Source organism: Schistocerca gregaria, chromosome 10 (genome assembly GCF_023897955.1).
Source record: "Schistocerca gregaria isolate iqSchGreg1 chromosome 10, iqSchGreg1.2, whole genome shotgun sequence".
NCBI lineage: Eukaryota > Metazoa > Arthropoda > Insecta > Orthoptera > Acrididae > Schistocerca > Schistocerca gregaria.
This window is the reverse complement of record NC_064929.1, coordinates 92,221,777-92,237,762: the sequence shown is the minus strand read 5'-3', so window position 1 is coordinate 92,237,762 and position 15,986 is coordinate 92,221,777. Positions and strand designations below refer to the sequence as shown.

Sequence of the window (15,986 nt, the reverse complement as noted above, 5' to 3'; positions counted from 1 at the left end):
CAAACGAATGCAGTGGGCCGGCCGTGTGGCCCGGATGGAGGATCACAGATGGCCTCAGAAGCACCTGGATTTCACACATACAGGAAAGAGACCGCCAGGGAGACCCGAGAAGCGTTGGAGGGATGGACTCCATGAAGATTTAAACCGAGTGTCAATAGATGTGAACGGATTGCGGATAGCAGCAATGTACAGAATACAGTGGGGGAGGAAACTTGTAGATGCGTGCGGTCCACTGGGCCTGATCACGTACTAGTAGTGGTAGTAGTAGACACAGTGATCAAGGTTTCGGACAATCTCGCCTATCGACTCGATGTGTGACGATGGTGCTCACATTAAACACTTTTAAGAAAAACTGTTGTAGTTGCTCTCTCATTTCGTGTAGTATTTATAATTGTAAGTTAAATGTAATAAATGCTACAAAGCCTTATAACCAGTATATTCATTTTGAAACAGCCTGTACTGCCTAGCAATAGATTTATTAGAAACGTTTTCCGGGCGCCGCCCGGTACGTCCGAGTAAACAGTTCCGTCAGTGCTGTCGATCTGGTCCGCGATGACGTTATAAATTTCCTTTTGATTGTCTGAGGAGTGGTATAATGACGTACAGTACAACTGGTCAGCATTTCCACCCGGACGTTGCGAGTGCAAATCGGACCTTCCTTGATCCGCCTTGGTGGGCCGTGTCGTCGGATTTCCTCCTACCTGTGCGCGGTGCAGCTCTCGTAAATGTCGTTCCGTGCAGATTCTTCATTGGCGCATTGGATGTCTCTGTCGTTCAACTTCGGGGTATCTATTTACTCGAAATTAACATTCTGAATGCCGTAATATCACTTTTATTCCTATTAGATCAATAACGAAAAACTCGTGTCACAAACTACTCGTAACCGAGAGCACGGCTTCCATCGAACAAGACAGGAAGACATCTTAACGCCGACTGCCGACTTTGGAGCGCAGTCCGTATGTATTACTAGTTTCGTCACTGTTCGTGGATTACCGATCAAGTTCGTACTTACTAAGATATGCATTTGTTAATGAACGGGTGTGAATTTTGACGAGGCAAAATTATGGTAAATAGTTTTAAACATCCAGAGCCTCCTCCTAGTGTTCATGACTTTAATTATTAAATATAAACAAACAAAATCGTCACGTATATTTGCCAGGCTGGCGCTTGTGGCTGCGGTCCGGCGCCGAACCCCACCCCACTACGCGCGACATACGGTCGCTTCGTCACCTAGCCAGCCAGCGTGGGAAACGCTCTCCGACTCGATGGGTTACATGTTGTTAGACCTACGGTGAACGAGTCTTTCATTTGTTCATCTGCGGCTGCGTGTGAGGCTTCTCGTAGTGTTAACTCGCAGTGGCTGTCGTTTTCCAAGAGTCATAAGCGTTGGCATCCTTCTCTGTACGTCGGGCGTGTACAACAGTTAACATTCTTGAGATCTGTGGAACCTGTTGGACCGCGTATTTTGCCCAGTAAAATCCGGAGATAAAAACATTCGGCGTTGTTCGGATGTACGGCGTATACCGGTCTTGTGAGCCAGTTTCATGATCCCTGGATGATCTTCTATTGGAATACCTTGTTTTTGTCCTTCAAAGATATTTCTTGTGTTTCACGTAGAGACGTCGACATAAATTAATATTTTCGTGAATGGATCCGTTTGGCACAGTTGGTAAAAAGCGGTTAATGTTGTGTTCTAAGGTGGTTCGTTTGCAATTTTTCTGGCGGTGTCTTTTGTGAAGTAAACTCTCTCTCCACTCTCGAAATGTAGTGCCAGATGTTGCACAGCTGGTTCGCGTTCGTGTACGGGAAATGCGAAAAATCGGCTTCGCTGATAAGTTACCGTCATGGAAAAAAAAAATTGGAAATGTTTGCTAAGGTGTCATGGGACCAAACTGCTAAGGTCATCGGTTGTTGTTGTTGTGGTCTTCAGTCCTGAAACTGGTTTGATGCAGCTCTCCATGCTACCCTATACTGTGCAAGCTTCTTCATCTCCCAGTACTTACTGCAGCCTACATCCTTCTGAATCTGCTTAGTGAATTCCTCTCTTGGTCTCCCTCTACGATTTTTACCCTCCACGCTACCCTCCAATGCTAAATTGGTGATCCCTTGATGCCTCAGAACATGTCATACCAACCGATCCCTTCTTCTGGTCAAGTTGTGCCACAAACTCCTCCCCAGTTCTATTCAATACTTCCTCATTAGTTATGTGATCTACCCATCTAATCTTCAGCATTCTTCTGTAGCACAACATTTCGAAAGCTTCTATTCTCTTCTTGTCCAAACTATTTATCGTCCACGTTTCACTTCCGTACATGGCTACACTCCATACAAGTACTTTCAGATACGACTTCCTGACACTTAAATCTATACTCGATGTTAAAAAATTTCTCTTCTTCAGAAACGCTTTCCTCGCCATTGCCAATCTACATTTTATATCCTCTCTACTTCGACCACCATCAGTTATTTTGCTCCCAAATAGCAAAACTCCTTTTCTACTTTACGTGTCTCATTCCAATTTCCTCAGCATCACTCGACTTAATTCGATTACATTCCATTATCCTCGTTTTGAATTTGTTGATGTTCATCTTATATTCTCCTTTCAAGACACTGTCCATTCCGTTCAACTGGTCTTTCAAGTCCTTTGCTGTGCCTGACAGCTGTGTCGAAGCTTACGCACTACTGAATCTAACTCAATCTAACTCACGCTAAGGACGACACACACACTCATGCCCGAGAGAGGACTCGAACCTCCGACGGGGGAACCGTGATGTATTTTCCCATTTGGTACATAGGGATATCACCGTTTCTGTTTTGTCGTTCGCTGCCTTTGGCCATTTGAAACACTGTCTTGTCGCTGCCTTTGTTTACATACTTACATATTTGATGGATTTCACTGAATTGCAGTATTCTACGTTTTGTGTGTCCGTCGAACATTTTGGGAAGTAGTGTATTATACACTACACGTTGATTATCTGTTTCCAGATCTTCGCTGCCTCATATTTGTAATTTTGTTGTAAAGTCACCGTTTTTGAGTTATCGCATTCTACACTCCTAGAAATTGAAATAAGAACACCGTGAATTCATTGTCCCAGGAAGGGGAAACTTTATTGACACATTCCTGGGGTCAGATACATCACATGATCACAATGACAGAACCACAGGCACATAGACACAGGCAACAGAGCATGCACAATGTCGGCACTAGTACAGTGTATATCCACCTTTCGCAGCAATGCAGGCTGCTATTCTCCCATGGAGACGATCGTAGAGATGCTGGATGTAGTCCTGTGGAACGGCTTGCCATGCCATTTCCACCTGGCGCCTCAGTTGGATCAGCGTTCGTGCTGGACGTGCATACCGCGTGAGACGACGCTTCATCCAGTCCCAAACATGCTCAATGGGGGACAGATCCGGAGATCTTGCTGGCCAGGTTAGTTGACTTACACCTTCTAGAGCACGTTGGGTGGCACGGGATACATGCGGACGTGCATTGTCCTGTTGGAACAGCAAGTTCCCTTGCCGGTCTAGGAATGGTAGAACGATGGGTTCGATGACGGTTTGGATGTACCGTGCACTATTCAGTGTCCCCTCGACCAGTGTAGGCCAGTGTAGGAGTCGCTCCCCACACCATGATGCCGGGTGTTGGCCCTGTGTGCCTCGATCGTATGCAGTCCTGATTGTGGCGCTCACCTGCACGGCGCCAAACACGCATACGACCATCATTGGCACCAAGGCAGAAGCGACTCTCATCGCTGAAGACGACACGTCTCCATTCGTCCCTCCATTCACGCCTGTCGCGACACCACTGGAGGCGGGTTGAACGATGTTGGGGCGTGAGCGGAAGACGGCCTAAAGGTGTGCGGGACCGTAGCCCAGCTTCATGGAGACGGTTGCGAATGGTCCTCGCCGATACCCCAGGAGCAACAGTGTCCCTAATTTGGTGGGAAGTGGCGGTGCGGTCCCCTACGGCACTGCGTAGGATCCTACGGTCTTGGCGTGCATCCGTGCGTCGCTGCGGTCCGGTCCCTGGTCGACGGGCACGTGCACCTTCCGCCGACCACTGGCGACAACATCGATGTACTGTGGAGACCTCACGCCCCACGTGTTGAGCAATTCGGCGGTACGTCCACCCGGCCTCCCGCATGTCCACTATACGCCCTCGCTCAAAGTCCGTCAACTGCACATACGGTTCACGTCCACGCTGTCGCGGCATGCTACCAGTGTTAAAGACTGCTATGGAGCTCCGTATGCCACGGCAAACTGGCTGACACTGACGGCGGCGGTGCACAAATGCTGCGCAGCTAGCGCCATTCGACGGCCAACACCGCGGTTCCTGGTGTGTCCGCTGTGCCGTGCGTGTGATCATTGCTTGTACAGCCCTCTCGCAGTGTCCGGAGTAAGTATGGTGGGTCTGACACACCGGTGTCAATGTGTTCTTTTTTCCATTCCCAGGAGTGTATATGTCGGACAGCCATCAACTCCGGTTCGTGCGACCAAGTATGGATGTGGGTGTTTTTGTACATTTCCCAACACTCATACAGGGCGAACTGGAGTCTAGTGGCTACGTCGTACACTTCTGGATCATCTTGTGGACTGGCAAATTCAGCTTGGATGGTTTTGTCGACCCGGATAGGGAAACAGTCTAGTGTTTTATTTTAAGAAATTCCGAAAATTAAAAAAAATTCTTTATGTACGACATTTGCTGTTTTGCCCGTAGGAGCCACTATAAACAAAGAACATCAGCTAGCAACCCGCTGGCAGGCTACGTAGACTTGTTAGTGTGAGCAACAGTTCGTTCTGAGGTCGACGCCGAAGTTTGAGTCGTCTGCCCTTGTGACTTGTTGAAGATCGTGGCTACGTATATGATCCGGGGAAACTGCATGCGTTTGTCCTGGAAAGCGAAATTGTTAGGAATGACGAATACGCGTGATGTGAAAATTATTTCACCTGCTCCACAGCCCGTGACAATTTCAATCTCTACAGATCGGCAAATATCGTCGCCACTACGGCCAGAGGATAATCGAATCTCACGTTCGTCCAGGGTTTCCCCACTTCGGACCAGGGCTGTTGGTAAAATATCAATATAGTTTTCAAAAAGTATCGATATATGTCGGCGGTACTGCTTTCAGCGACATATCAATATAAAAACTGCAATATCGGATGCCGATATTCTTAAATTTTCGTAAAATCTTTGAAAACTACCTTTTGTAATTGTACTGAATATAATTTTACTTTCGTTGTGTGAAGGAGTCATACTACATTTTGAGCTTTCATAACGACCAGTCTTTCTCTTTGTGTGAAACAAGTGTATGTGACACAAAAGGAGAAGTCCGGGGTTGGCGCTATGAATGGAATAACAACAGTTCCGATTTGAAGAAACAATTTTAACGCAATTAGTGTGCTATTTCATGACATCGGCATTCATCAAAAACTGTTGTTGACAACGATGAGCGCAAATCTGAATAACGATATTGGTCTTTGTGGTGGACGCAGACGTGTGAGAGGAAATGCTGACGTAAACGACGCTACCATCAGAAACTGCAACGTTTTTAGCTTCACCGCGCAATTTTGACAGTAAAACTGCTAGTACGCTGGCGTCTGCAGAAACGAAGAAACAGGGGCTCCGACATGAAGTATTCCGAACAAATCCGATACGTGACGAAACCGAACGACGGATCCATCGGACACCTTTTATTGCGTCACTTACATGCAGCTCCCATTGTCAGCGAAGTGGTTGTCGGCAAGCGTGAACGTGCATCGTTTTCCTTTCAGTGCTTGCTCTGAAGGGTGTATGTGGGCTGCTAGCTTGTTGATGTACAGGATATCTGATAATAAATCAGTATTTAAATTCATAGCTCTAAAACCGGCAGTATATTTACAATGTGCAGCTCATATTTTTATACGTCGGAATGTAGATCCTTCTTCCGTCGATACATCGATATTTTTCTCGGTGTGTCGACGACCGATGACTACGTCTTTGCAGTATCGATATATCGCATTATCGATACCACGGTAGGCAGCGCGGCGTGGTCGGCCTCCACTCTAGCGACGTTGCCCCCCCCCACGTTCCTCTGTGTGGACAGCGGCGCAGCGTTACGGCGTCTGTTAACATGCAAACGCGATTCGCGTTCACAAGGAATCTCTTGAGATGGAGACGACTAAATTCTACAACGCTGCTGTGCTGAATGCACCTCACGGTCCGGTTCTCGTTCTCTTCATTTTCTCAGTCGTGCACGTGTGGCTTGATCAGAAACATAAGAGAGGTCAGACCGTTTTCGGGAAAGCATTATTTCTACTCGACAAACGTACCAACAATGATATTTACACTAATAGTAGAAAGGATACAAGAATGAAAGAAGTTAAACGAACGAGCAAACTAATACGAAATCAAACCAGTTGCGTCACTTCGCTTGCATCAATATGACACGATGAAAACTTCTGACTGAACGTACGAAAGGCATTTTCAGTGTCAACATATCAACGTAGCAGCGTCAAGTCGACAAACTTATCAAATGGCGTGTGAAATCTTATGGGACTTAACTGCTGAGGTCATCAGTCCCTACGCTTACACACTACTTAACCTAAATTATCCTAAGGACAAACACACACACACACACCCATGAGCGAGGGAGGACTCGAACCTCCGCCGGGACCAGCCGCACAGTCCATAACTGCAGCGCCGCAGACCGCTTGGCTAATCCCGCGCGGCAGGACAAACTTATCAAAGATAATAGCTAAACCCATTCAAGAAAGAATTCAAGAATGTCTGTGGATAACGAGAAAAAATTGCAAAATTATTCATCATCATCATCAGGATTTCCTTCGAGCGAACCGGGTAGGAACTTTGTGAACGATATGCCTCCATTGGTTTCTGTCCTGGTATAGCTTTTCCCTGTCCACTACATCCATCTCTTCCTAGGCCGCCCAATTGCTCTTCTTCCTGGTACCCCCATCTCCAAATACTGGCGTGGAGTTGGAGTCGGGTGCATTCTCCTCACTCGACCGAACCACTTCAGCCTCAAAGCACTCATCCTATCCTCTGTAGTCAATGTCACCTGCAGCTCTCTCCGTACATAATCATTCCTGACTCTGTCTCTCCTAGTATTTTGTAGAGCTGACCTAAGGAACTTCGTTTCGGATGCTTGTATTTGATTCTCTTCTCTCTTATTTATGACACAGGCCTCCAGACTATACATCATGATTGGCAGGAGATAATTTTTATACATGGTCTGTTTGGCTCTTTGAGGCACTTCCCTGTTCCAGATTAGATTTCGTACTTGGTGGAAGAAGCTAGATTCTTTTGTTATACTGTTTAAGACTTCTAGTTTGGAACTTCCATCGCGTCATATGATGCCACCCAGATAATTTAAGCTTTGCACACATTCTACCTTCTCCCCCTCCAGTAAGGTGTGACAAGGTGTGCGTGCCTTGCTCATCTTCATTGCCACTGTCTTAGTTCTACTCAGAATTAATTTGAATTTTTTAAATTTTGTGTTCCAGTAATCTAGTCTCCTCCGAACTTCCATTTCCGTCTCTCCCCAAATGGCGATGTCATCAGCAAAAACAATAGCATGCATATCTTCAATTTCTTCTTTCTTGATTTCTTTCGTGGTTGTGTCCATAAGTGTAATGAGGAGTAAAGGGGAGAGTGAACTGCCTTGCTGAAAACCTCTCTTTACCTTAAACCGTTTTGATCTCTCACCTCCTACTTGTAAACTGCTCTCACAACGATCGTGCAGCATCTGAACTTTTTAAATTAATGAATCAGGAACATTATGTTTTCTGAAGCATTCCCATATTTTATCGATTGGTACACTATCATATGCTTTTTCCAAATCCACAAATACTACTATCAAGTCCTTTCCTTTTCCCCAATATTTCTCGAGTAATTGACGGAGGGAGAAAATTAGATCTATTGTTCCCCTATTACTTCTGAACCCATACTGTTGTTCCTCGAATTGGTGTTCTAGAATTTTCCGCAATCTCCTTTCTATGACGTTTTCCATTGTCTTAAGGCAGTGTGATAACAGTGTGATTCCCCGGTAGTTGGTGCACTTCTTTCTACTACCTTTCTTGAACAATGGTATTATAATACCTTTTTTCCATCCATTGGGCACTTTTTCTTTCCATATCACCCTCAGCACCCGGTGTTACCATTGTATTCCACGGATTCCTGTCGTTTCAATCATATCCGCTGTCAGCTCATCTAGTCCAGCCGCCTTCCTACTTTTCATCTGTTTCAAAGTATTCTCAGTTTCTAACCAAGAGATTGGATCCTGCTCTTCCTCTAATTCAATGACTTCAGTGTCACTTTCTTGTGCACCTTCCGCATTCAGTAACATTTCAAAATAATTCTTCATCTCTTCTCTGACACCTTCCATGTCCCTGATAATATCCCCATCCTCTGTTTCAAATCATTATTATTATTATTACGATAAAACCTAACGTAGTACAGGGAGTATCAAGAAGAATCATCCGCTTTTAGAAAAAAATGATAACTATTATGTTATTTGAGATATGTGCGACCACAACGAACTGCTGGAAAGAGCAAACTTCCCGCTAGGTAGCAGCAGTGTGCGCCCACTTCAGTTCTAGTAAAAATGCTGCCGGGACAACAGAAAGCGTTTTGTGTTCTACGTTTTGCGCGGTGCGAGTCAGTGACAACTGTTCAGCGTGACTTTCGTACTAGGTACGGTGTGGATCCTCCTGCAGCACAGAACATTAGACGATGGCGTGAACAGTTCCGAGAAACTGGTTGTTTCTGTAAAGGGCTGCCCCCGAGCGTCTGATACGGACGCCGAACGCGTCCGTCACATTTCCGCGAGGAGTCCGCAGAAATCCGTTCGCCGTGCAGCTCGACAGCTCAACATGCCCCCCGATGTCCGTCTGGTGTGTGTTGCGTCTACGTTTACACAGGAAACCGTACAAAATTGACCTGGTCCAAGCTCTTCGTGAAGGTGACAAACAACTACGTGTGGAGTTCTGTAATTTTGTTCTTGACAAGAAGGAGTATGACAGTTTTCTTCCACATGTAGTGTTTCGTGACGAGGCAACATTTTACTTAAATGGAAATGTGAACCGTCATACTGTGAGAATATTGGGTACAGAACAACGACTCGGAGTTGTACAACATGGGAGGGACTATCGAAAATTTGATGTGTTTTGTGCAGTTTCGTGGGAGAAGGTGTACGATCCATATTTCTTTGCCAAGAACAGTGTTACAGGAAGCACATGTCGCGATATGTTTGAGAACTTGCATTTGCCACAGTTGGAGACTGATTGGAACGACTTCATTTACCAACAGGTCGGGGTACCGCCACACTGGCATCTGGAAGTGTGGGGATCGGAGGATTACCGGACGACGGCTCGGTCGCACTGGACCGAACGATTCAGCCTTACATTCCTGGCCTCCAAGGTCGACGGCCCTGACTCTATGTGCTTACTTCTCCTGGGTGTTTATAAAAGACTTTGTTACGTGCCTCCGTTACTACCAACCACAACGAATGAACTGCGGCATTGCATAAGAGCAGCTGTGGAAGCTGTAACTGAAGACATGCTCGCTGCAGTGTGGGAACAATTTGAATACCGCACTGACACATGCCGTGCATCTCAAGGGCGGCGTACTGAAACCTATGAAAAGGTTTAAAAAAAGTATTTGAGTTTCCCGTTCAAAAAAAAAATCATGGTATATCTTTATTAGTTTCAGAAAATGTAGACGTGCCAAATCGGATGATTCTTTTTGATACACCCTGTACTACCTTTGATGGATTATATCAGTTCCATCCTGGTTTATTTAGTTTTGTTTCATAAAAGTTCTGCTGTCACGATTTTTTTCGTGCAGTGTAATGAAATTATCCGTACATGAAGCTGAGTTTATCCACATAAAATTTTTTTTTCACAGTTTTACTAATTTTCATGGACAGCTCACGCCTGACCAAAAATTTGATTATGGAAAATCTGTGGCTCAAATGGCTCTGAGCACTATGGGACTTAACATCTGAGATCATCAGTCCCCTAGAACTTAGAACTACTTATACCTAACTAACCTAAGGACGTCACACACAGCCGTGCCCGAGGCAGGATTCGAACCTGCGACCGTGGCGGTCTCGCGGTTCCAGACTGTAGCGCCTAGAACCGCTCGGCCACACCGGCCGGCGAAAAATCTGTGTTCACAAAAAGAGGACATAAAGTCAAGTCAGTTTTCCTGTATCTCCTATGGATTCCGATTTCCCCATACTGAACCAGTTAAAGAAGACACACTCTGTGTACATGTTACCGGCCAAACCTGATTTTAGGATGAACTAGTTTCGCCTAGGTCAGACTCGTCCATGCTGTTACCGATAGGATAAAACAGTTTAGCCCAAGTGGAATCGGTTTATCCTAGTTAGAATTTACATGCTTTAGGATAAACTAGTACACCTCGTTTGTATTTTCTGTAAGCTTTTCAAAGTAAACTGAATAAAGGAATAGAAATAAAATAGTCGATATGATTCATTAAAGTTGTTTATTAACCAATCAGTAATTTCACATCTATCACTAGGGCAACTTACATATATGCATCCACTGAAACCACCTCATCTGCAGTTTCGCAAGGTTTACTTCGGTGGCAGTTACAATTGCATAGTACTGTGCTCTTTTACAGTTGCATTTGTTTATTGTACAGTTTTTCATGTAACTGCATTTCACGAAGCCTTTCCCTGATCCAACAGAACGTTTTGTGCCTGCAGTCCTTAGAGATACTTCAATATCCTGGTTAATGTCTCTCATATCTAAAAACTTCTGAATGCAGTTCTAAAACAATAAAAAAAATAAGCTGAAACAAATATTTTTTTAATATTTTATTGCACAAAATTATGGAAAATTTTAATAAAACTATACCTGCAATAATGTGTTTGAAGTATGCCATTTTTGGTGCGAACTTTGTAGAGGACCTAATCAGTCTTTTGAAGTATTACTTTCGAAGGTCACCTCTGCCTTTATCTACATCTGGAATAGGTACGGTTACGTTGTCTCCAATGTAAGCTGGTGGGTGGGATTTGTCAGAGGGAGCTTTCATTCTTTTAGCTTGTGTTTTAAAATTTTCTGTCGCAATTTTTCTAGTATCTTGAATGTCGTTTGTGTCAATTTTCACAATGTTATCACCGTCAGTGTCCTCGTACTGTTCACTATCGCTCTCATCTTGGGTTACCTTCTTTCGGTCATCTCCATCCTGAATACCATTTATGATTTCCTGAGGCAACGAGGAAGTGGGAAGTCCTTCTCGAGGTTCGATTCCGAATAATGCTTTGTAAGGTAGTTGTTTTATGCCAGAGTGGTAAGCTCGATTTTTCATCAGTAGCACATACCTTAATCCTTCCCACCACTTCGTCGAATTGTCGTCCTTTAACCAAGAACTTATATTTTCAATGTCTTGGTTGGCACGGTAAACAGAACCCTGACTTTGGCTGTGCCTCGGGTTTCCGTGCACAGCTTTCAGTTCTCACCAAAGCTTTGCGAGTTCACTTATAACATTAGTGACAAATTGTCTTTCACTTTCATACTGGAGAAACTGATGTGACGTAGCGCTCTCACTTGCGGTCGCGCCGCGCCCGTCATAAGGCCGTAGTGAAATATCAGCGACAATTCTGACACGGTTTGAGATACTGAAAGGAGATTTTGGCAAACGATAGCACACGAAGAGGAGAATATTTTGACGTATGGTTGTTTGGCACGTAATTCCACTAAATACAGACATTTTCGGTGAAAGAATGGAATTTTTAAGGGCCGTTAATAATTGGTGAAACGAGAAATGCTAGGGGTTTTGTAACGACGTAAGTGAAGCCATTACTAGCACATTTCGTACAGAGGATGTAAGGATACTTACCTTACTTTTCCTCAGTTCGTCACTTAATGAAGTTATTAAACCACTGTTTCAGAAATCTCTGATAGCAGTGCATGCACAACATGTTAGTGATGTTACACTGTGTTAAAATACTCTGTGTTTTGACAAAAGAAGCAAATTTTAATACGGCTTTGTTTTGCTCGAAATTCGCCAGTCATGAAACTTTTCCGAAAGTTACAAATGTCTAACAAGCCAGGCGAAAATATGTAGTTGCGTTTTGGCCGGAATTCTTTTTAGATACTAACCAAAGCAAAGGTGACAGATGCTTTTGAATGGTCACCATCGAAGTGTGGGCGTGAAGGGCCTCCGAGTAATATATACATAAAATGTGACCGTAGGCTTCAGCGTAGAACGGGACTTTTTCCTCCATTTACCCTAAGCGCTTGCCCGTAACAACCACGACATCTACTGCTTTGCGCAGTGGTATTGTGCGTCACTGACCGCGAGCGGCTGTGAACGCACGTCACGTGGCGGGATGTGCAGACATCTGGTCAGCTGGTCGGTTGCCCTGGGCGAAGGGACGAAACGGCGAGGCCGGCCGTCCCATCGAACTGTGCTGGCCCAGTTGCGCTCCCGCGCTCAGTCGCTATCGGTTCTTACTTTGAAAATGACCCTCGGCTCAGTCTGAGGTAAGACGGCAGGAAGCCACTGATAAGAAAGTTCATAAGCGGAAATCGTTCTGATACCTCTGACAGTAGACTTCTTCTAGTGCAAGCTCTTTGCTTTCCACGCTTAGCGAGGTGTTAGTACGGAACAAAACAAGAAAAAAACTGTCCAGTGAATGTTGGCAGTAAAGTGCACGAGCACTTATTCAGCTTCGCTTGTGTGAAACCCAACTCTCGTGCTGAAGAAGCACCCATAGATCTGATGGTGGGGCTTACACGGCCACCACCAGTTCGTGGATTCCAAGTGGGTTGTGCACAGTAAGTGACTGAAAGTTTTACGGTATATTTTACGATATATTCTTAAGCTCTCACTCTCGGAGAGCGCAGCTGGTCCCGGCGGAGGTTCGGGTCCTCCCTCGGGCATGGGTGTGTGTGTTTGTCCTTAGGATAATTTAGGCTAAGTAGTGTGTAAGCTTAGGGACTGATGACCTAGAAAATGTTCTCGATGTATTTATTCTTTCCGTGATACAGAGGTTCCACGTTATTAACTCAAGGACGATTCCTTAAAGATCCCCAAAAAGCTCTTTTTCGGCATTTTTTTCGCAACAAAACCTATATGCGGGCTCCAAGACGTCTGTGCACGGGAAATGACTGAATTTTTTGTGATATACTCGTAAGATTCCGATCACGAACAACACTGATAATTTTCTTGTTATGTTTATCCGGGAGATACAGAGGCACAAATTTGCACCAGTTGTACACGTCAAGTACGAACGTGAAATCCTGTATGAGGCGAAAACGTGGCTCATAAAGTGACGCAACAAGCAGCAGTGTGCTATGGAGGGTCTCCGTTTCTGTTTGCTGGCTCCTGGTAACCACCAGGAGGGCTCTGGAAACTCCGTGTTGTAGTACTGGAGCACATGCACTCTCAAGTGTAAAATTAGTTTCGTGCTATTTCAGTTTAGAATTACTAAATATCAAAATTTTAATAAGCCATAAATATTCTTTGTATATGTGGCATGCCCTGCTGCGACAGGGAAAAAAAAAGGCAACCAACTGAAAAGTGCTCCTATTGGAACACAAAAAAGGCGAACAGGCACCAACTGAAGACACTGTGGCTAAAAACCAGGGTACCAGAGGCCTCATTCTATCGTCCTCGGCACCTTTCTAAATTTTCCAAAATTTTTTGGCATACAAACATATTCGCTGTTTTCTGTGCGGAAATACGAGGACTAATGGCAGTGGAAAGAGACGGTAAAGTAATGAAACCTCGAAGACAGTAGGCAGTGCTTGTGCTGTAGAAAAGGCAGAGGAGACTGCGGCACCCTGCCCACTTGTGTAAAATAGGGTGCCCAGGGGAAACTGTTTTCTCGGATAGCTAGACAACATACGAGAAATCATGTTAATGGAGTTCATTACAGTAATTGAATTGATAATACTTAACTTTGCCTTCTTCATAATGAAGTGTCGCGAGCAATTGGCGATATGCAAATGATCAATGTCCTTCGATACATTCAATTTCCGTGCAAGCAAATTATGTAGACCACAAGTTGAGCTGAACAGTTAGGACGACTGGTTGTCTCCTTGTGCTGGCTGGAGCCGCGCTTACACTCTCTTCCGCTAGAGACCGCTCCCGTCGCGGTGCGATCCGAGACAGAGTACTATCGGCTGACGTCGTCTCACAGCCCGTGCCTGCGTCCCGGCGCTTGACGTTGTGACAACGGCAGTGAGAGAGAGCGCGCGACACAGTGGCAGTGAGACAGCAGGGCTAGGAAGTGGAGGAGACAGTGCTAGTGGGAGAGGAATAAAGAGAAGGAAAAGTGGAAGTACGTGAGGGCCAATGATAGAGTCTATGGCAGTGACAACGAGGAAGAGAGAGGAGAGAGTAGCAGTAGGAGAGAATGAAGGACACAGGAACACAAAGAGATAATGACAGTGAGTTGGGCTAAATGAGTGAGTGATGAAGTGAAGGAGACGGGTACGAGCGATGGAGTAGTGTGTGCGAGCGAGGTACCGTTAAGGGAGTAGGAGGTGAGTTACGTGTTAAAAAGACCACGAACGTGTGCGCGTGGCAATATTTTTGGGATAATTTGGAAAGGTTCTGAGGCACGTTAGAATGAGACAGCTGGTACCCCACTTTTCAGTCAACGTCTTTAAAACAAGAGAGTATTCGCCTTATTTGTGCTCCGAAAGGAGTATTTTTCCGCTGGTAGTATGCTGTGGTTAAAAAGAGGCTAGCTCGACAGAAATTCTGCATAGACTCTGATAGGGATGCCATTGGACCGTAGTGCTTTGTTCAGTTGTAGCTATTTCCATCAATCATTTTAAATGTTACTGCTATTTTTAGTTCAAAAGCTATTCTGATGAAAACAGATTGGCCATCCACCAAGTAAACTGTCTCGTCTATAATCTTTTCTTACCGAAATTAGTAAACGATCTCAAAGTTTTTAGCTGTACTTTTTTCTTGTTGCAGGAAGTTAACACATCAGCGAAAGAACCAAGATGGCAGACTTCAGGAAGAAGAAGCTGATGTACGTCTTCAGCGTATTCTTTGGTGAGTCAGCTGGCCTAAACTGGATTTTATACATAAAAATGAAACTGCAGTTTGCGTAGTTACGCCGCTGCAGATATAAGTGAAAGTTACAAAACGACTAATTTTCCTATTTCTACACCTAGTTTTTCTCCTTCGTCATTTCACATATTCCATTTGTAGACGGGTCATGCCTACACACTCTGAGCACACACGATCAATAGTTGTGCGTAATATAATTACCGACTCTGCCTCAATGGACCATCTGTTGCGCTCGTATTTGTGGAAACACTGAATGTATATCTCTGTTGTTAATTAAATCTGATTCCACACATACAGCGAGGTTTACTGATTCTGATTTTGGAATTTTCATTGCGTTAATGACTTTGTCTTCACCCACTGTTGAATGCGACCTATATTTCTCTTTCTTGTTGTACTTCTTCTTGTGGGTTTTGTAGAGAAATACAGTATTTAATTCCTATTCCAGCCATATCAACAATTCGCCTGCTCCAGGTTTCCTAAAAATTGAAATTTTTCTTAGATTAAATCACTGAACCGTAAATTTACTTTCACAACCTTTTCTTACGAATTTACTTTATTTACTAGCGATTCATCACGAACATTAACACATTTAATCACACTATGTGACTGAGGAAAACAAATTAAATTTCTTTCAAAAAATGGAAATTTTGTTCCTAAAAGACCTTTTCTTTTAAAAACAGACTTAAAATTATAATCCGAAAGCACCCTCTAAATATCAAGTTACAATTCATTCAGAGGCAGAAAGAACCAATTTTGACAGTATGAGTTTTCGAGCTGAGAACCTTGCCGCTCCCTTTTAACACGGCCGCAGTTACGACCGCTCACAACAACCTCTGAAAGACTACACTGGTGGAAATCTGCAATACACCAGATTACTTTAAACTAAAAATTTTAACAACTCACACAAGCACGTAAACTACGCACCCCG

General features: G+C 44.4%; 1 protein-coding gene across 2 annotated transcripts in view; it reads left to right on the top strand.

Moving 5' to 3' along the window:
- LOC126293732 (calexcitin-2-like) overlaps positions 1-15,986 on the top strand; it is a 708,697-nt gene that overhangs the window by 616,046 nt on the left and 76,665 nt on the right. For both annotated transcript variants that reach the window (XM_049987062.1, XM_049987063.1), the window contains exon 2: positions 14,960-15,040. In XM_049987062.1, the coding sequence (XP_049843019.1) occupies positions 14,989-15,040 (52 nt within the window). In that variant the 5' untranslated portion in view covers positions 14,960-14,988. The remainder of the gene's footprint in view (positions 1-14,959; positions 15,041-15,986) is intronic.